This window comes from Hylaeus volcanicus, unplaced genomic scaffold, assembly GCF_026283585.1.
Source record: "Hylaeus volcanicus isolate JK05 unplaced genomic scaffold, UHH_iyHylVolc1.0_haploid 12221, whole genome shotgun sequence".
In the NCBI taxonomy this organism is placed as follows: Eukaryota; Metazoa; Arthropoda; class Insecta; order Hymenoptera; family Colletidae; genus Hylaeus; species Hylaeus volcanicus.
In genome coordinates this window covers 250046-269905 of record NW_026533163.1, presented here as the reverse complement: position 1 = coordinate 269905, position 19860 = coordinate 250046, and the positions used below count along the sequence as shown (strand labels likewise).

Sequence of the window (19860 nt, the reverse complement as noted above, 5' to 3'; positions counted from 1 at the left end):
AAACAAATATTTTTATCCGATTTTTACGTGACATTATTATTGAAGAAAAGAAGGTCAGTTTAGATCAAAGACAAGTGAAAAAATGACATTATCATGAAACGATTCATCTTTATGTGTTTTTATAAACAGATTAATTTTTCTTTTTACGAATAATTTCCAAAGCATTTTATGAATGTAGGTATGCATAAGTTTCTTCAATTGCAACTAAAATGAAGTCGTTAGTAGATGTCTTTTTTTATTTTATACTAATTCGTTTTTTTAAAAAAATGAAAAAATTCATAATTTTTTTTATATTTATTTTTTGAAGAAAAAAGACCTAGTTTACTGATCTACGTTGAGGGAAAACATTTCTAAAAAGGTAAAGTCATGAAGTCTGCAAAAAGAATCAAATGCTAAAGCTTAGAGTTGAGATATTCGAACAAATAAAGTAGCTTTAATTCGCACTAAGCGAAGCGATAATAACTCAAAGCACTTACCAATTCAAAAACTAAGAAACTGTTATCTTTAAAACTTTTATTTTATCGTTTCTCTTAATTCAATAATTGTCAATTAGCAAGCAAACAAAGTCGACGTAAGATTTTGAAAATTAAATAATTAGGTGATTAAGAAATAAAAAGCATGGAAATCAGAAAGTAGCCAGTAAAGGAAAATAAAAATTAGAATTAAAATTATTTCTTTTCTAATTGAAAAAATTCTAAGGTTGTTTTTTTTCAGGTACCATCGTAACATCATTATTCGCCTCATCTGCGGTAGGAGAATCTAACAAACGTTCTGAAGCTTCATAATTTGGTTGTGGACATTTAAAGTTTTTTTTCTTGAAAAGAACTTCACTAAAGTAATGAGCTTCAACAGTTCTTCCAGCAAATTTTCTACCCGAAAGACTCTGAAAAAAAAATTCAAAAAATAGAGCAAGGTATTTTTAAGCAACTCATGTACCCGTCGAGCTGAGCCAGCGCCTTGTAATCGTGCGAATTTCACAAAAGCATAACCGATATCAGTGTCTTCTACGATGTGTGAAGTATTATTTAACGGATCCTAAATAATATGAAGACGTCATTGATATAAAGAAGAGACTTTATAAAAAATTGTGATTTAAGAACAAACATACAACATAAGAGGGTCTCGGAACTTCAACTGATATTACTTTTCCATAGTGGGAACACTCTATAAAAATATCTTCAACTATATCGGCATATTCTTTGTCGTCGATAAGCTGAAAAGAAGCGAAATTGAGAAAAAGTGGCAAGTCAAATGAAGTATACCTCATCTCGAGTAACGATGTTTGTTAACATGATAACTCGAGTGGGAACCTGAGGACGCATCAGTTCCCCTCCTTTAAAATGCAATAAAAATAGAGTTGATTTAATGTATAGATTTAAAAAAAATTCATACCAAGCTCCTGCTGTAAATCACGCCCAGCTTCAGCAGCCTGCTTAATAACCTCCGAAAGTTTACCATCCCGAATAGCATCATCAGCAAGCATATAATTCAGCGGTTTTGTTCCACAGATAACGTCTTTTATTCCTTCCATCATACATTTCTGACTTGCATACTCTTTGTACTCAAATACACATACACCCTAAAGATATTGGTGACATTCGAATGAATAATTGCATTGTAAAACTATACCGTAGCAGGTAAGGTGTCAGTTTCAGGTACGTCAAAATATTCAAAAGTATTTAATGAACCAAACGATGACAAAAGCGTCTTCACCTAAATAAATATACAAACAGTAAGGACACTGAAGCACTTACAATACAAAACTACTATGTGAGAACATAGTAGTAATCCCGACACAATCGCTTTATAGTAAGAAATACAATTAAATTTAAACTTTTACCTCCTCCTCTGAAACTATTTTGCATTCGATATTTAAAATAACAAGACGGTCGGGGCGAGCTACGCGTTAAAAGCATATTAAACATAGAATTGCAACGATAATTTATTTATTATCCATTACGTTCAGTTGATCGTTTACATAAGCCAATACTGGCAGCTGCAGCTTGTGCCACAAGCATTGCGGAAGATGTGGTAGTGGCCAGGTGTGGAGCAGCGGAAGAAGCATTCACTCCTAAGAGGGACAAAGATCCGACAGTTTCAATATTTGTGCACCCAAGAAGAGTAGAGAATTCAGAAGGATACGTTTTTGGTCGACCGATTCGTAGCCTAAAATAAGAAAAACACAATGAACGAATAAAATCACAACAAAAATACAACTTTGTTAAGTTTCAAGATATAAATGGATTACGAAATTTAATATATTTTTTAATCTTTAGTTACATGAAGCTCTAAATCATTATGGAAAAAAATAAAAAATACTTTACAAATTTTCTATTTGAAAATGCTAACCTATCTACACTTATTAAAGACTCACACAAAAATTTATAAATCTATTTCTAAATATGAATACTAGCTTTTATTTAAATATTACAAAGTTTTACGTTTAATGTACCTGTTTAGAACAGCCTACTTATACTCTTGTTTAACTTACGCATAGCCCATGCAATTTAAACCATTAAGTTGAAGGCCAATGGTAGCTTCTTCAATCGTTCGAAATTCAACAAAGGCGAAATGACCATCGGATGCTATCCACGCACGAGAAACTGGATTTCCCGGGATTGACGAAGCTTTCAATGTGAGCATTGCTGCATTAAAAAAATCAATAAGCTGGTTTACATCCAAAGCCGGAGGAAGATTTCCAATATAAAGTTCTCGTGAAGCTTTTTGTTGTTCAGCGGACAGACCAAGTGACTGGGCTAAAATTCCCATGGGTGATTGCTGTTGTGGTCCTTCTACGTTTAATAAAAACAAGAAAGTCAAGGTTTAGATTGCATAAATAATACAAAATGATGTTTCTGAAAATTATTTGATGCAAAGGATTAACAACACACCTTCAAGACCGTCTTCTCTAGGCGGACTATCGAATTTCCATACGCGACGCGATGAACATTTTACAGTAGTAGGACTGTTGGATTTTTCAACACTACGACGCGTATGTCTTGAAACAGTGCTGGGCGATCGTACGCGACTTCGAATTGAAATGATATCAGAGTCAGTTCTACGTAAACCAAATCCGTTACTCTGGTTATTTCGGTTTAAACTTAAAGATCGTTTTCTACGAACTGGTGAGTCTCGATTGTATCCTCGACGACTTGTCACAGGAGAATCTTTACGATTAATGGTTCGAATGTCAGTCGGTTTGGAGTGACTTCGTTTTTCTTTCTTGTCCCTAGAAAGCGAAGGAACTTTTCTGCTGCGAATACGTGGAGAATTTGAATTTGACAAAGCTTCTTGAGATTGCGAAGAGGCATCACTATAGTCATCACGTGACCGATGTGCTACTTTATAAACAGGTGATCTTGGACGAGTTGGTGAACCATGATGTTTGCTGCGGTGTTTACTGCTAGAACCTATATTAGCAACATCTTCGTTTATTGAATTTCCTCTAGAGTCTCGATGACTACTGCGTCTACGTTTGGAACCATTACTTCGACTTCGATAAAAATCATGGTAGTGTGACGATTTTTTATTGGAATTGCGATGAGAAGTGGAGCCATAGTAGCGCTCATCCGTAGCAATTTCACGTCGTCGATAATGACGCCGCTGATTCGTTTATAATAAGGACATAAAACATTGTGTAACATATAATGTCTTAACAGCCTGTTGCTGTACTGTTTCTATACCTCAGAGGAACTGCGACGCATTATAATGTCTTAGTCTCCGTAACAAAACTACAAGGTTAATAAAATCTTTGATAAGAATTTTCAAGGATATAGGAAAGCAAATTTAACAATATAGACCTGTACAGCAATGTGAAAAAAATTCTTTTTTCAAAGAATATATGGAACAAAAAGAATAGATAGTAATTTTCCGCAAAGATTACAAATAGATTATTTTATGCTAATCTATCATTAAAATGCACTTTATAACTTGTACCTTCAAATTCAAACGGGTAATGTGAATTGTTTCTATAAAATAAGTATGCAAAAAATTTTTTATTTAAAAGTCTTACCTGTGGGTTTTACAGATTGGTAATACTTGCTCCTTTGTAAGTTATTTGGCACAGCGTTTCGGGGCAGACGTATTTCTGTTCCTAAGTGTGATGCTTAAAGTTACAGTGAGAAGAACATTTGCTAAGCGCGAAAATAAAGTCAATTGATACGTCATGATATTGACTACGTGCAACACAATCTGGAAGGCAGTTCACGGCGCCATATTATAATAGTAATATAACAAAACTATTAAGTAAATTTCACTATTCTTGCCAGTATTTGTCGTTTTAAAATGTTTGGTGAACCAAATGATAAGCAAGGTTAAAAGCGTCTGGTAAAGCATTCTTTTAAATTGACATCCGCCTGAAAATACAGATATGTGTACATTTGATATTAGTTATAGTAGAGGATATATGTTTATAAGCAAAATTTTTATTCTTTTATTTTCCTATATTCATTGAGATATAAAGGAAGTATCTTTAAATGTTGAAAGAAAAACAAATTTTTAGTTCCTTTCTTGAAACTTAGCAGGAGAGTCAAAATATAACAAAACAATTTATACTGATTAGTTGTAGTAGATTTAATAAAATTCAACATAATCACAATAGATCTTTTTTAAATAAATAAGACAAATTAATTTACGGTGACGAAAAAATATGCTTGTTATGAGAAACATAAAGTAGTGAAATTTTATTTAAATAAACTCTTATTAGTATTTCAATGAAATTGTTTTTGTTTTGTTAAATCTTAATTACTTACCAGGTCGGGAGCCAAAGATAAATTTCTTAGTACACCATTGAGATAAATGTTAAAGATTTGTACAATAACAGAAAGAATGTGTTTTTTAAAATGAATATTTTTCAGAAATGCATCATTCTTTTTTATATCATACAATCGCAATTGTTCACGAGTACATGCTCACCAATAGATAAAATAATTTCATTTTTCGAGGCCTCTTCTAACTCTGTTCGTAATGACACGCCATCATCCAGGGAAGAATGTATGGCGCTTAATGCTATTCAAAGAGGTACGAATATGTGGTGTTCCAAAGAAATCACGTCTCAAGATGAGGTACTGTTATCGTTCTTAAGTTGGATTCGACAGAATTACAATGTTTTGAACATAGGTTGTGACATGGACGGGGAGAATAAAAGACGAACGAATAGTTAAGGGTGTACGGATTAATTGGGGTAGATTGACTGAGAGCAAATGTTATGAATACCCTGGCTGTGTTACTTTAATAGGTTTAACTCCAGGAATGTACATGATAGAGACGTCATTGAATGGTGAGACATTTAAGGTGGTGATCCCATGGAAAGAAATTATGAATACTGAAAAAGGTTGCCAGTTGTTTTCTTCAATCTCGTTGTAAGATGTGAATGTATTAGAGTTTATGACAGAAGACGTTATTTTCCCTGACCAGTTGACGGTTATAGCTATAAGATTGTCAATGCGACAGTATGTACGCCATATTGAGGCTTTAACAAAAAAAAAACGTGAAACATCAGGCCGATTCATCACTTTTTTGGAATAAATTTTATAGCGTTTTTAGCATCTGGACATGCTCTAATGGTGTGTGGCATATATAGTCTAGTGAATGAATTGAAATAATATAGTGTTAATGTAAGAAAATAATGGGTTTTGTTTTTTTAATAGATGCTTACCAGTGGAATGACATCTCCTAATGGAGAAACATGTTTACAAGCTGAACAGAGTGACTATGAATCAGGGTAGAACATCATTTGAAACTAAAATTACTGTTTTCACCATCGGACGGTTGCTTTTCGTAGAACCAGTATTATTCTGGATAAGTGTTTAAATGCAATTCAAAGAGCTGATGGGCGTGAATTATTTATATACAATGAGAAAAAACAACTTGTTCATGACATGTCTCAACTATGTGTAACTCTCAAGGATAACGTGTAGGATTCTAAACGATAACTAAGCATACAATATGTGGGTATGTGTAGAGTGATTGATGGGGGACAAGTTATACTTGACGATTGTGAGTCTAATTTTTTGGATGGTCGAAATCAATTTGAAGTTTTATATGACAAGTAAAATTTTTTGTTTTTTTAAATTACGTCTCTTATTTTTCCGTAGTCGTCTCCGTATTCTTCGAGCAGGAGATTTTTGTCTAACTCAGGAAGGAAAGAGTGTGGGAAACGCAGATGTGGCTTTTCAGGTTATTCCGAACTATGTATTATTAATTGTAAAAGTTTGCATCAGAAATTGGTGACATCGAAATTTTCGCGGTATCGAGAGGAAGAGCATAGCGCAGAAATGGTATATCAATTATATTTTTTTTGTATTGTCTATCTCATAAGTTTTAGGCAGTGGATGGGAATTTTAAAACTTACTGGGTATCACAGGAGTTCGACTATCCTTTTGGTTTACCAGAAAGTGTTGATTTCTCTTTAGATCTTGGAGGTGTTTTTAAAATAGCTTCGATAGGTACAACTTGTTAAAAGCGAAGAATTTAACAAAATGTATACGTTTACTAGGGATTCATTGGGTATTTCCTGCAGCATCCTATGAAATAGCCATATCACTCGGTAAGAAAGCCTTACTTTTCTATCTGACTAAATTTATTTTGATGTTAAGACAATCAAAAATTTGAAAGAATTTCGAAAATTTTGGGAAATTCGCGTAATATTACACAAGACTTTCTTGATGGACGTCTAGCCCGCTATATCAAGTAACGTTGTATAAAAGAAACTTTGTTATTATTCTTTTTATATTAACAGGTTTAATTTTCTTAAACCACATCCATCTTTAAGTGTGCGAGATAACAAAGCTATATATGGTATTTCTCAATTAGCAGTATATTCCAATAAGTTGAAAAGCAGTGTAACACAGTGCGATGAGGTAAGATAATAATATTTGAGAAACGGAACAGAATAGTCAATTCGTTATAACCCAATGTAAGAGGGCTAGTAAATTATTATTATTGTGAAGGCGGTATTATCTAAAGATGCAAGAGAAAAGTATTTCTTTACAGTTGTTGCTGAATTCGACCCTTCAACGGGACTTGAAATGAATACATTGGTACAAATAACGTATATTTATATTCTTTTTTCATTTAAAATGAAAATGTAGAGAAAAAAATTTAATTCAATACAAGAAAACATTCATAAGGAAATCGATAAGGTAGAAGGTCTGTTCAATTCAATGGAAGACTGCGTTAAAAAAATGAAGCAACGTGAAAAAGACACTTCGTCCCTTTCGTCTCATATTGGCAACAAAAAAACGGAATTGCAGTTACTCTTATATAATTTGACTACAGATAATGGAAGCTTAGAAAAATCCGTGCAAACAAATCAACGCGAGGAATTCGCAGATTGTTATGAAATTTTTTTACAAGATAAAACAAGTATTAGTGGGTTTTATTTTATCACGTCTCCCTGTGATGGCGAAAAGCGGAGAGTTTACTGTGATATGAAGACTCAGCGGACAATTTATTTATATCAAACGGGAATGAATAGTTTTGAGGATATTCTTGATGAGGTACAATGAAATATGTTCTATATATAAACAAGTAGTTTGTAGAAGGATTTTTATCATGAAAGCTTTGATAATTCAAAGATGGTCACAGCTTGGGAACCAAAGGATACGATTCTTTTTTGTGAAAAAATTGGAATGATACCTTTTGTTCCTCAGAACATGAAAGATATAGACCTGCTAGAGAAAATAAAAATCATAACAACACAAAAGGATGCAGTTTCCAAGGGTAATGATGTTGAAAACTTTTTTCCATTAGGTTTTTTTCCAAATAATTTCGAAACGTTAATACTAGGACTCGATTTACAAACTAAGGTTAGTTTCATTGTAGATAATGAGAGATGTTGAGTCGAAATGTATCAATGTATATTAACAATTAGATTTCTGACTGGATGAAGCCTGTGCATCCAACAATCGACCAACAGGTGATTGGATTGTCTTCAGAAAGCAAAGGTAGCTTAAATGGAAAGTTTTTTGATAATTATACTGCCGAAAAAAAAAATTCAGGGTTGAAAGTATCAAAATGGCCACTGCATTTAGCTGGCGTGTTTTGTTCTACAGAGTCCACTAGTAGGATATATGAGTAACCACGTTTATTGTAAAAAAAATTTCGGCAACCATTATTGTACGTATTAAACTGTAGAAATATACCCAACGTCACATGCGAAACCGTGTTGAGGAAGAATTCTTTGTTTGAAGGATGTCCGTATTCTTCTACTATTATTCGGTATTCAATGTTGTCTAATTTAAAAATTCATTAATTGAAACAACTGCGTGAACAGTTGTTTGGATGTTTGCTCAAAAAAACTTAACAATGATTCTCGGGAAACTAAACTAAGGTTGTTTGGAACGTATACATACCGAGATGATAGTTCTATTTGTCTTGCCGCGGAACATAGTGGTGCTTTAGGGAAGCACGGTATGCTTGTATTTTGAGTGTGCATCTTTTATTTCTTTTTCAAAAGGTCTCGTTAACGTAACGTTTCTCCCTGGTTTCACGAAATATGAAGGAAGTTTTAAAAATGGAGTAAACTCTGAGTCTTATAATGGAGTCGCGTGGGATCGGTATGTTATTAAACTTTTTTAATTTGTTTTGGGTTTCGACGAGAGGCTCGTAATCAGATCGTTTACCGTATCTCAGTTACAAAGTGAATGTAAAAAAAAAAATAAGATGAAATTATCTTCTGTTTCATTTCTCCAAACAATTAATTCACACGAAACGTCTACGGTGTCCCAAGAAATTAAAAGGCATATATTTGATTATTCCGATGAAGCAACAGACAGTTCGTTGAAAGAAATGTTAACACTTAATGGCTTACAAATAAATGTCGATTCTATAGCCCATTTAATACAAGTAGCAACATTTTACGTTTTATGAATCTATTTTTTCCAAGAAAAAACGACGCTTATGTCTTGTATTGTAGACGGCAAAGGAGACGATTGCCAAAAGTCGTTCTTATTTAAAACCGGCTGAACGTGTGTTAACTGAACTACAAAATGTTTTAAAAACAGAGAACATTGAGCTGGAGACCTTGTTAAGGAAGATATATAATTATCAACGCTCGTCATTTAATAAGCTACATGGTACGTTTAATCTATTTGTATAAACTATGTAAAAATGAAAATTGGAAAGGTGTCGTTTTAAAAACCCAAAATTTACAAGAGGATGTAGTTTTTTTACATGAAGGAACAAAATCTTTCAATGCAGATGATTTGATACCTTTGAAGTACAATGAAATAGAGTCGATATTCACTGAACAAGGTCAACCAATATTAGTGAACACATCGCTACATCAACAGATATTGGCCTCGTCGGTGATGACACCTAACAAAAAATGGTTTTTCACATCGCTAAAAACAGAAACCTCGATGTTTTCTGAGTCGCATGATACTGGCATTCCAAGATTGTATTACGGATTAAAATACGATGATTTATGTAATAATAAAGACGCCGTAGAAAGTACTGATTTAACAGAGGCAAGCAATGCAAATAATAAAGAAAAAAGTGCATCTTCATACGGTGTACCTATTTATATGAAAAATAAAAAGTAAGTGGCTTAAGTAGATGAATGGTATTAATTTAATACATTTTATGAAAGACTGTACGACGGAACATTTTCTCTTAAATATAAAATAAATAACGGAGAAGGTTTATTCGCGGTTGCTTTTCGTATAAAGGACCCAAGTAATATGTACGTTTGCTGTGCAATACGAAAAATTCAACATATATTTTAGGCAATAGAATCGCTCTCTATATGAGTGCGTCCTTCTAACTTTATACGTTTGTTTCACTACAATTTTCTATACAGCTTTTTAAACATTCTTTATTACTCAAAATGATTTGATACTTGACTTGCCGTTTAGCTCCAATGCTAGTTTTCTTATTAGTGATAAAGAAAAAGTATTGAAACGAACAATAAAAATAAAACTATATAATTATTTTCTAACCAGTTTGCTTGGAAAAAATTAAGTGTTATTACTAGACAATTAAAAGCCAATGTCGATGCATTACTTTTAATTGAGAAAATGTTATGTTTTAATTCTTTAAATTGGTTTTTTCATTTTCTTAAAATTTAAGACATTTATGAAAACTTTACTTATTATGTGTTTCTAAATCTTCAGGTATAGAATTGAAATGCGACAAAACAATGGTCTGAAGTCGTTTGTCAAAGTAAAAAACGGTGCTGAAATGATACTGAGTGAAAAAAATGATGGAGGTCAGGTTATACTATCGCGTTGTATCATTAAAGACATTAAACCTTCATACTCGATTTGATGATTGTATATTTAACAGGATATTTGAATTCTGTTTGGTACTCTATAAAAATTGAGTTAGAGAGGGATCTGATTACAGTAAGAAACGAAATCATTTCCACAGTGCTACTTTTACTTTGCCGTTCAGGTTTTTATCGCTGAAGAAGGATCCCCCTTGAAGAAAATCTTTCAAATATTAGACTCCTCATTTTTCTCAGGGACAATTGGGTTTTCAGCAGAACAAGTTTCACTAGTTCTTGCGAATCTAAAATTTGACACGAAGGCTTGCATCCAAGTAGGTTACTACTTTTAACATTTAGATTTTAATACTTAATGTTTAGTCTGAAGTTCCTGTAGCTCCTCCATTCCCATATTCCTGTAGCATATTTAACTACACGCATGTTGAAAATTTTGAGTATCAATGGAAGGTTATTAATCCATTGGAAAGCAGTGTTTTAGGCCTTTGGGTAACAGTTTTACGCATTCACATGTCAGGTCGTTTGTACTTTGTTGCATTTGTTAGTCAACCAAACCCAACGTTGCGGGTCGTTCGAAAGTGATTGTACAATACAATGCAGTTTACGGAAGTGAAGAGCAATTCGGGACACTTGCGTAAGTGCTAAAACTGAAACGAAAAAATAATTGACCAAACTTATTAGAATATTAAAACGGCACCGGTTCTGTTTTGAAGGCTTCTTTAGGTAAATTACTAACTAGGTAGTTTAAATTCATTTTTTTATATTGTTGTAGTTTTGATTTTTTTCCACAATGTGATGGATTAGTTGGCGCCGTGGTTCATTATAATGACCCATTAAAATGGGCTATTGTTGAAGTTGCACCGGATTTCGTCCGTCTTCGTTACATAACCTCTAAGACAGAAGAAAAAAAAGGTTGGGGGTTTGTGAATGTTGTGGAAATTCCTTCATCTTTAAAACCTGGTGCCAAATTTTTGAAAGGTAAAGTTCTGTAAGAGATGTGATATGTGTATGAAAATCATCAACATTCTGCAGATCAATGGAATTCCATTCGTATCACGCTCTCAAATTATAATGTGTTTGTCCGTCTCAACAACCAAGATATTTTTGTAGCGGAGTTGCCAAGGATAGGAGTTCTATCTAATCAAAGTCGCGTAGGATTATCGACGTGGAACTGCGGTGGCGTTTCGTTTGATAATGTTAAGCTCCAACCGTTGGACAGAACTGATGCACTTGAAAACGTAAATCATTCATCTAAGCATGATGTATTGTATAGGAGAAATGGTTTGGATACAACCTATATACAAAATCAATCCCATACTATAATGAGTTCAAGTTTAATCTCTCAAAAAGTATGCCGTGCACAGCACATTGTCGATAGACGACAGGAGTGTAAGAAAATTCGAGGGATGCCGAATGTTGGTGGAACGGCTGAAGATTGGGATTTTTCTTTATTCGAGTGGATGGACTTTTTCCTGTTACCATGTCAATACAACTATTGCACGGAATGCTGCCAAAAAAAAGTTAAATCTTCCGTTCAAAACGCGAAAGAGTCTAGTTTGGAGGCAGTAGTCACGTCATCTCTGTATCTGGATTATCTTAACACTTTGGAATCAAATTGTGTTAATGTAATTTTTTTTTTCGAAACAATTTATTGCATTTTTGTTTTACAGGAATGTTCCGCGCGTAATGATATCGCTCAGATATCTTCTGATGCTTTATGGGGAAAAGTGAAGAAATGCTTTTATGATCTAAAACTCAATCCAAAACTAAAAGGATCGTCTCGTGCTTATTCAACGTTTGCGTGTTTGAAATGTTGTGAAAGTGACCAAGATTCAAAAATTGTTCAAGAATGTCGTCATTATTGTTTTTTTTTACATACCTCCTTAATGTAAAAAAAAAAGCTTAATTACGCACCGTCACGAGTTTTCGACAATAAATAATTTAATTTAAGCAAGATTTTTCTAAGGTATCGAGTGCGTTGTAGCTTTTTACTATGTTAAATTTCAATTACAAACGTTGTCGAATTAAACAATATCAACTACTAATTAGGCTTAACAGAGTAGTGTGTTAGCTTTTAAAATTCACTTGAGTTTTTGTTTCGAAGATAGAATAACATGCTCAATTTTTCAAGAGTGAAAATCAATATTTTGAATTCCCAAGAATATACTTATGTGTTAAATTAGTAGATTAAATTTTGCGTTAAAAGATGACGAGTAAATTTTTTGCGTTTGAGTTGGGGGACTTTTATTTCAGCAGTTTCAGCAAACTACCGTACCATAAAGAAATTTAAACCATTAAATGGATCTAATAGCATCTTTTGAAAGACGATGGATGCAGCCATCGTACTACTGGGGTTCTTTGTGGACGGATAATTATCTATTAGAAAGAAAAAATAATGATTGGTACTTATTTTGTAATAAGTTTTTTAATAATTTCTATTTTAGGTCCAAGCTGGTGACAATTCTTAATGTTTTCTTGTTTCAAAAAGAAAGGCAAAGCAATGAATACGCAATTTTAGTTTTTCCTGAGAATTGGAATAAAATTTGGTGTTCTATTTCAAACAATTTTCCAGTGTAATCATTTGATGAGTATGTTTTTTTCTCTAACTTTGTTTTAACTAGTGAAACAAGACATTTGATTAAGGCTATACCGTTAAAAGTTCCTTTTGATAAATATGTAAGGCATTTCGGTGGTGATCCTTTCCAAAAATTTTGAGAAAGTTCACTTATAGTGTACCATTTGAATACAAGGGTGTGATCGTAGACTTTTGAATCTGAACTTTTGCGACATGTGTCCATTCGCGACACTATTGGATTCGTTTGTCTTCTTGGAGTTTTCGACTGTTTTTCCTTCAGAGAGTTTTCAGTTGCTTCTGCTTTTTTCTCTTGCTTATTCGTGCACTCACACCTTAAAAAGGATGCTAATGTTTCATTTGTTGACCACTTGCCCCAACAAAGCTTAAAGTATTTGGTATAAAATTTTTAATGAAATTATAAAGTACACAAGAATTTTTTTTAGATTCGTTGGCTTTTATACTCAATTCACGACAAAACAGCGTGCCACTCACACATTTACCATCTCCGCATTTCAGATTTTAGTGAATCGCTCACTCAACCCGTCGATGTTCCTTGGCTTTTTTTACTCTCAGTGGAAAGAAAAAACGAGATGTGTGCAAAGTAATTGAAAAATTGATAAAACACTCACTGTTATGTTTTTGTTTGACATTCGACTAGAACGACAACTAGCTCAGCATCAATTTCTTGTAGTGTCACTTCGGCTTTTTTCCCACCAGAAATGTCTTGGGATAATGTTTACACGTTACCTCGTATGTTTGCCAGATCTACAAGGTTTTAATTTTACTAACTGATGTTGCCTTTCTTTTCCAGGAATGATGTTGTCTTTGTTAAAGTATAGAACACAAAAAATGGTCATTGATAAACTTGTGGTTAGCTTCTCATTCACATTCCACATACCAATGAGCATGTATAAAAATTCTAGCCAGGGTCCTTCACTTACTATTATTGTAACGGTTCGGATTCTTCAACAGTTGAATATACTATTATAGTCTACGACACACATGTCGAATGTCCCAAAACACGAGAGTGTGGCTTATTCATTCGTGAAAATCAAGCGACGGATTGGCTATTTAAAACATCGGAGGGTTTAGAAAAAGTAACGAGCATGAGTAGTTTATTTCATATGATTGCTGTGATTTCAATGGATAAGCGTATAATTGTTGTTTTATAGATAGGCGAGCAGTGTTCGACCTCACGCCTGCTTGTTGTCATTGTGAGACGTACTACAAATACTTCATCACAAGACAATCTTCAAAAAGAATTTGAAACGATGAAAGAAAAGATTGGTTCCAAACTTGCGATGCTAACACCGTTTCCTCGAGTTGATCAAGTAGGAATACAAAAATTTTACAACTATGAAAAGTAGTCCCAAACATGAATAGTTCGTGTACAAATTTGTAATAGCTAATTTAGCATTTCTCGATTTAAATAAACCTCTATAGTTTTGCACGTAAAAAATGCTTTTACCATGATAGGCTCAAATATGTTTTCTAACTGTCAACGATCCGGAAGAGTCTTTGGGGTCTGTAGTAGATGAATGTGATTCCAATTACGCAGGAAAAGTAAACATTGTCATTTTAAAATTTAGGTTTAAAAGAGTGTGGGTACGGTGTATGGTTAGATTCTAGTCTATGACGTTCCCAATATGGATTCCGTTGAGTTTCCCCAAAAACGACTGATGGTATTTTCATGTAATCCTCGTGTCATTCAATCCGAAGCTCAAGTAAGCGGAAAATGATGTACTTTAAATTAATATATTGTATTTAAAAAATATCAGTTAGACAAAGAAAAAAATGTATGCGGGACTCTCTCTTGTTCCGAATATTACGGTGGAATTATTTTATCATTAAGTTTTTTAAATAAAACAATATTTTCTCAAAAAGATGCCGTAACGTGCAGAATTTTAGGATTAGGTTCGGTTTTTTCTTTAGTCCGTCAAGAAAAAAAAAATATTTCAGGAATTAATGTGTTCAGGTGGTGGAGTGTTAGCTCTTTGTTTAGCTCAAGTTTTCCAGTTCATTGGTACGCCGCTTCTTTTAACAGTTGTCGAATTGGATCCTCAGGTTGTTCGAATGGCCCAAAAGGTACTTTTCTACCCGTATAGCGTAACTAGTCGAATGCTCACTTTTTGTTTAAAAAATAAATTAGTGGTTTATGTATGAAGAGATAATACGACGAAAGTTTTGTTGTTGTACTATTCAAACCGTAATTAAAGACGCACTTCAAGATATTCAAGGTAGAACCATTAGTGAATATATTTTTGAAAGAGAATTAGAAAATTTGTATAAGAAACCGTGATCATTGTATCCTACATTTGTTATGTCATTGAATGGAGTATTCAAGTTAACATATCTATCCAATGATGACCTTTTCGTTTATTGTGAAATTTTTTTATGTAACAGAACTCCCTGAAGAGACGCAAAATCTTGTAATTCTTGATATAAATGGAGACTCCAATACAAAAGCTATGCTTTGTCCATCTCCAGAATTTGTACAAACAAAATTTCTTTTAAAAATACACACTGTTTTGAAATCGGGTGGTAAGTTGAGTGTCACGGGTTCGATTTTAAAGTTTTTTAAAAATACTAGGTTTGTTCATCTTAAATCTTGCGACTCGTTGTGAAAACACCAAAAAAAACGTTTACAGTTCCTTGCAGTCAATTTTTTGCGACTGTTGCGTTATTAAAACTAAACACGTATATTCTACTTTTACAATACTTTTTAAAATGCGTTAATTTTTTGCACTTTTTGTTTACAAAGGAAATCAATGAGGTGGTTATTTGTCGAAAACAAAACAAAGAAAATTCGTTATCGCCGTTTTCTAAATCAATGCTTCAAAGCCGTCTCAATTGTCATATTGCTTCTTTGGTATAGTTTAAAATAATGAAAATTCTTCTGGTTTCACAAATCGGTTGACTCAATTGTATAATTTTTTTCAAAAAAAAGTTTCACTCATTTTATAACTCCTTCATTCAACAGTGTTTTGGACTCTTTGTGACGTGCTTAACTTACATTTTGTTTAATAGTGTGCGGTTCTTGCTGAATAGAAACTCTATTTGGTCTGTTTATGTAGGTCGCTGCCTTTAACGGAAACCCTGAAGAAGATCTTGTGAAAGGAATTTCAAATAATCAGTGGAATGAACAATTGTTTGTGATTAATAAAATGTGTTAATTTTGTTCGACCTTTCCAAAAAGAGGCTGGAGCTATTCATTAAAAATTGATTTACACTTATTCTCTTGTGTGCACTTCTTTTTAACTAGTTTCATTCTTGCTTAAAATTTTTTTTTTTTCCAGTAAAACAATTAAAACATACCGTACTCTACGCGGGAGGAAGGCAAAAAAAACGCCTTAAAAAAACAATACATCACCATACACCGCATTGCATTGTTTTCATAATTTTATTCAGCTTGTTTTTCTTTCAAAAGATATGTTAAACATGCTGGTTTGTGACAAATTGTCGTTACGAAGCTCGATGCGGCAACGTACTTTTTTTTGATGTGAGCAAGCGATTAATGATGCTTCATCCAAGTTACTATAGGTTCAGTAAGAAAACAGACTCAAACCAAAGCCTATGTTAATCATGCAAGAAAGATGGGTATAGCGAATTTGTTGGTAGGTAAAATATTGTATTTGGAACGAAGGTACATTCTCATTTTATGTCAGATATATCTTCGTCCACTAACAAAGGATATAACTTTACAAAAGTAAGATATTGTCAATATTAAAAACGCGTCATAGTTTGAATGGTTTTTTTTTAAATAATAATAAATTAAACTTGCTTCAAAACAGATATGCAGGAAGTGTTGTGGCTGTCGATGCTATGTGTTGGATGCACCGTGGTGCTGTCGCAACGGCAACTGAATTATGGATGAATACAAAACCAAATCCCAGGTTTATTGTGTTCTTCATGAAGATGGTTAATCTTCTCTTACGTCATAAAATCAAACCTGTCATAAGTAATCTTTTATTTTTTTCACATCAAACTACTGTGGTTGTGTAAAAAATACTGTTTTGTCAATGCTACCGGTATACTCATTGCAATCTTTCTTCTTTTAGTCTTTGATGGGCATAAAATTCCTATGAAAGCCGCTGAGCATGAGTGTCGAAAAAAGTAAACTGAGTCAGTTTCTATTTTGTCTAGCTGAATCGGTGTTGTTTTAGCAAAAGGGATGCTGCTAATGCTGAGGTTCAAACGCTTTTGAGCAAGGGAGTCAAACCAAGTGACAAAGTGACTGGTTTTCGCCTAGTCCAAATTTTCAATAGCCAATATTTTGCCACACGTTGAACAGAGAGTTCGAAGTAAACTAGTGGAAGCTATTAAAGTTACTGAGGAAATGATTCAAAGTGTTAAGGAGGTTATATTTTAAATGTGTGATATGCATTCAAGTCACTTGAGTTTTGCTTTTCCCCTAATTTATAGGCACTAAAAAATGCCCATGTTGAGTACATTGTAGCTCCATACGAAGCAGACGCTCAATTGGCTTATCTTTGTCGTGCCGGGTTTGTAGTACGTTTCGAAACGTCTTTAACCGTTTAGTGTCTTGTTATCCTTTAGAAAACAGTGATAACTGAAGACTCTGATCTGTTAGTATACGGCTGCCCAAGAGTGATATACAAATTAACAAATACTGGAGAGTGTCAGGTAGCTCTTGGTATACATAGCAAAGTACTAGCGTTGACGCTCTTTATGATATGGACACATTAGGAAATAGATGTATCATCTTTAAAGACATTTAGAATTCTGAATCCGATCAGCCAGCAGGAATTGACAAGTAAGGCGCAAAATCGTAACGTTTCTACAAGTTTTGTCTATAAAAGTTGTTGACTGTTATTTTAATTTCAAAAATTTTGTATATTTTTTTATTTTTGTTTTCTCAATGTAAAAACAAGTCACAAAGTTTTCTTCTTTTTTATGATAAGATAATGATAGTAATGCTAATGTGCTGCAAACGCATGAAATAAAGTCTTCGACGGATATAACACTTATATCAAGCAGCGATAACGTTTTCCGCACAGTATCGAGCGGTAGCGAGAAAGTAAATGATGCTTTTTTGTTTGAAACAAATTTAGATAATGATGCCAAAGTAAGTTACATTTCCCTTTTTTTTATCACTTACCAAAACAGAGTCACAACATTTTTTTTTTTGCTTAATTTAAAAATATTATTTGTTGTTCTTTATTTAATTTCGCTACAAATGTCGTTTCTGTATGTATCAGAATTTAGTGAAAGAATTGAACTGTCTTGATTATCCAATGTTTATTTCAATGTGCGTTCTGAGTGGTTGTGATTATACTACCGACGTACATGTTCCGGTACGGCTTTTTATATACGTCAAGCCCCGACAATCCATTGCCACCTAAAATTAGGGTATTGGTTTAAAATCAGCCTTTTCCTTCATTTCTCGGTATCGAACATTACCTAATGTATTTAATTTTTTTGAACGTGACCCTAAGTGGAAAAAAAAACTAATAGAGGTATTCTTTGAGTTCTTTTTTTTTTTACTTATTAAATGTATGCGAAGGCTGGCAGTTCATCAAATATCCCGAGTATCAATGGAGTACCACATCATCTGCGAGTTCCCATACAGCATATGATTTCTCAGTTTGTCTTTCAATATCACTACGTTTATAATCCTTTACTTAAATGCGTCACGCATATTTCGACAGCGGAATTTCCTGGCCCCGAAGGTATTTAAAAAAAACAACAAAAAGTATTTATTTTTTTTTTTTTTATTATAAGTTTATACTACTGTGGATTTAAAAAACGTCGAGTTTTTCAATGTAAGTAATACAACTTATGGTTTCTCTATTTTGTTTCAACAAATATTTTATACAAAAAATACTCTCATCAATTGATTCTTCCCAAGTATTCAGCAAACACGGTAGATTTTCTGGGAAGTACCACACGTGAAGATGGAGAACCATTAGCTGTTCATGAAATATTTGATAAAAAGAAAGATATGGTATCGCTTTGGAAGGTATGCGCCAAGTAGAAGATGTATTCCGTTATGATTCCCTTTTTTATATTAGTTACAAAAATCGAATACGATAACAAAAAATTTGGTTCCCGTAGGTTCATTAATTTTGAAAGATTGATTTACTTGCTTTGTCCATTTGTTTTCTTTTTAATACCAGTCATCAAATAAACCTCAAAAATCCTTACGGTCTGTAATCTTTTGGTTTCGTAATTTTTTTTTTTTAAAATGTTGTGGCTCAGTTTATCAGAAAAACGAAAACATAAAGATTTGGTTTATCAAGATAAAAAAGAATCTGAGATATTAGAAACTACACAACATGAGACTCAGGTCAATTCAACAAATCGATTGACTAAAAAACAACGAAATGAGCAATTTAATGTGGACCGCTTTGTTTTAAGTGACTCAAGCTTTTCAACTGAAATCACAAAAAATGATGATCAAGTTTATAATTTTCTTAATCATTTGACGAACAAGTCACATGATGCAATGAAAAAAAAACATTTAAATGCATCTAGTTCTTTACGTTCATGGGGTCGAAATACACCGGGTGAGCTTGCTAGCAATGTATGGTTTTCTTATCTATTATTTAACATCAACACCTTTATTTAGAAACATTGATTCTAAATACTTCTACATCATCGCCTCGTCGTCGTGATATCATAGCAGAGGCGTCTTTATCATAAGCTACTAAGAATCATGGCAACGCTTTACAAAAAATGTCATTTTTTTATAGCAGTCTACTACATAATTTCTTGTATTTTCGATATTGGATTTAAAAAAAATAACTGACATTGCCAGGCATCAACCACTTTACTAAGTTTAATTTCCGCAACCTATTTTTCATTCATTAAACAATCCAAGTTAAACTTTTGTAATGTTGACGAAAGGAAAACATTAAAATTGTTTCATATATATATATCCCATAAAATATCTGTAGTATATCAATGACATGTAATTAACGTTTTTTGTTTTGTTTTTTTGAATGTAAACATAATCCTCTGGGCTGTTTCATTATTAAATGGCGTTAAGATACTTCAAAAACCGTTTCAGCTATGATTCATCAAGTTTTGTTACGAAAAT

The 19860-nt window shown here is 33.1% G+C and overlaps 4 protein-coding genes across 8 annotated transcripts; 3 read left to right on the top strand and 1 right to left on the bottom strand.

Moving 5' to 3' along the window:
- Positions 1–196: 196 nt before the first annotated feature.
- Positions 197–4305, bottom strand: LOC128883274 (splicing factor U2AF 65 kDa subunit-like). Of its 3 annotated transcripts, XM_054135458.1 has the most exons (13): positions 4013–4305; positions 3937–3968; positions 3684–3800; positions 2892–3603; positions 2492–2792; positions 1961–2166; positions 1841–1899; positions 1630–1713; positions 1393–1579; positions 1263–1333; positions 1109–1213; positions 937–1035; positions 197–883 (listed from the first exon to the last, which is right to left on the bottom strand). In XM_054135458.1, exons 3-13 carry the CDS (start codon positions 3702–3704, stop codon positions 695–697), a joined length of 2034 nt encoding a protein of 677 aa, XP_053991433.1. In that variant the 5' UTR covers positions 3705–3800; positions 3937–3968; positions 4013–4305; the 3' UTR covers positions 197–694. The 3 variants fall into 3 exon arrangements, 2 of the variants coding, with proteins under 2 accessions (XP_053991433.1, XP_053991434.1); XR_008458824.1 differs by lacking the exons at positions 3937–3968; positions 4013–4305 and having other exon boundaries at positions 197–373; positions 477–883; positions 3684–3817; XM_054135459.1 differs by lacking the exons at positions 3937–3968; positions 4013–4305 and adding an exon at positions 3801–3900 and having other exon boundaries at positions 3684–3731.
- A 499-nt stretch (positions 4306–4804) lies between these two features.
- LOC128883269 (uncharacterized) lies at positions 4805–12310 on the top strand. 3 transcript variants are annotated; one of them, XM_054135450.1, is made up of 35 exons: positions 4805–5063; positions 5119–5182; positions 5237–5332; positions 5381–5450; positions 5501–5564; positions 5649–5722; positions 5783–5914; positions 5963–6049; positions 6096–6177; positions 6222–6278; positions 6326–6446; positions 6497–6547; positions 6597–6690; positions 6740–6860; positions 6951–7040; positions 7092–7499; positions 7542–7808; positions 7874–7946; positions 8001–8076; positions 8137–8220; positions 8276–8412; positions 8459–8558; positions 8616–8847; positions 8918–9077; positions 9127–9541; positions 9593–9685; positions 10116–10210; positions 10288–10346; positions 10396–10542; positions 10589–10714; positions 10771–10859; positions 10907–10948; positions 10998–11203; positions 11258–11850; positions 11896–12310. In XM_054135450.1, the coding sequence occupies exons 1-35, from the start codon at positions 4842–4844 to the stop codon at positions 12115–12117; spliced, it is 5049 nt and encodes a 1682-aa protein (XP_053991425.1). In that variant the 5' UTR covers positions 4805–4841; the 3' UTR covers positions 12118–12310. The 3 variants fall into 3 exon arrangements, with proteins under 3 accessions (XP_053991425.1, XP_053991426.1, XP_053991427.1); XM_054135451.1 differs by lacking the exons at positions 4805–5063; positions 5119–5182 and having other exon boundaries at positions 5324–5360; positions 5416–5450; positions 11896–12309; XM_054135452.1 differs by lacking the exons at positions 4805–5063; positions 5119–5182; positions 5237–5332 and having other exon boundaries at positions 5437–5454; positions 11896–12309.
- Positions 12311–12427: 117 nt separating this feature from the next.
- LOC128883273 (eEF1A lysine and N-terminal methyltransferase-like) lies at positions 12428–16172 on the top strand. The gene is made up of 18 exons (XM_054135457.1): positions 12428–12627; positions 12670–12798; positions 12847–12901; positions 12989–13195; positions 13244–13401; positions 13459–13550; positions 13612–13670; positions 13724–13897; positions 13973–14131; positions 14277–14363; positions 14423–14524; positions 14579–14714; positions 14776–14885; positions 14950–15037; positions 15204–15341; positions 15391–15497; positions 15562–15669; positions 15875–16172. Exons 1-18 carry the CDS (start codon positions 12524–12526, stop codon positions 15971–15973), a joined length of 2112 nt encoding a protein of 703 aa, XP_053991432.1. The 5' UTR covers positions 12428–12523; the 3' UTR covers positions 15974–16172.
- Positions 16173–16384: 212 nt separating this feature from the next.
- LOC128883275 (uncharacterized) lies at positions 16385–19859 on the top strand. Its single transcript, XM_054135461.1, has 19 exons — positions 16385–16414; positions 16466–16506; positions 16592–16758; positions 16859–16913; positions 16964–17030; positions 17092–17157; positions 17223–17309; positions 17358–17444; positions 17508–17574; positions 17723–17886; positions 18020–18115; positions 18170–18277; positions 18325–18490; positions 18543–18583; positions 18670–18780; positions 18833–18871; positions 18938–18966; positions 19020–19327; positions 19390–19859. Exons 1-19 carry the CDS (start codon positions 16394–16396, stop codon positions 19461–19463), a joined length of 1794 nt encoding a protein of 597 aa, XP_053991436.1. The 5' UTR covers positions 16385–16393; the 3' UTR covers positions 19464–19859.
- The last annotated feature ends 1 nt before the right edge of the window (position 19860 follows it).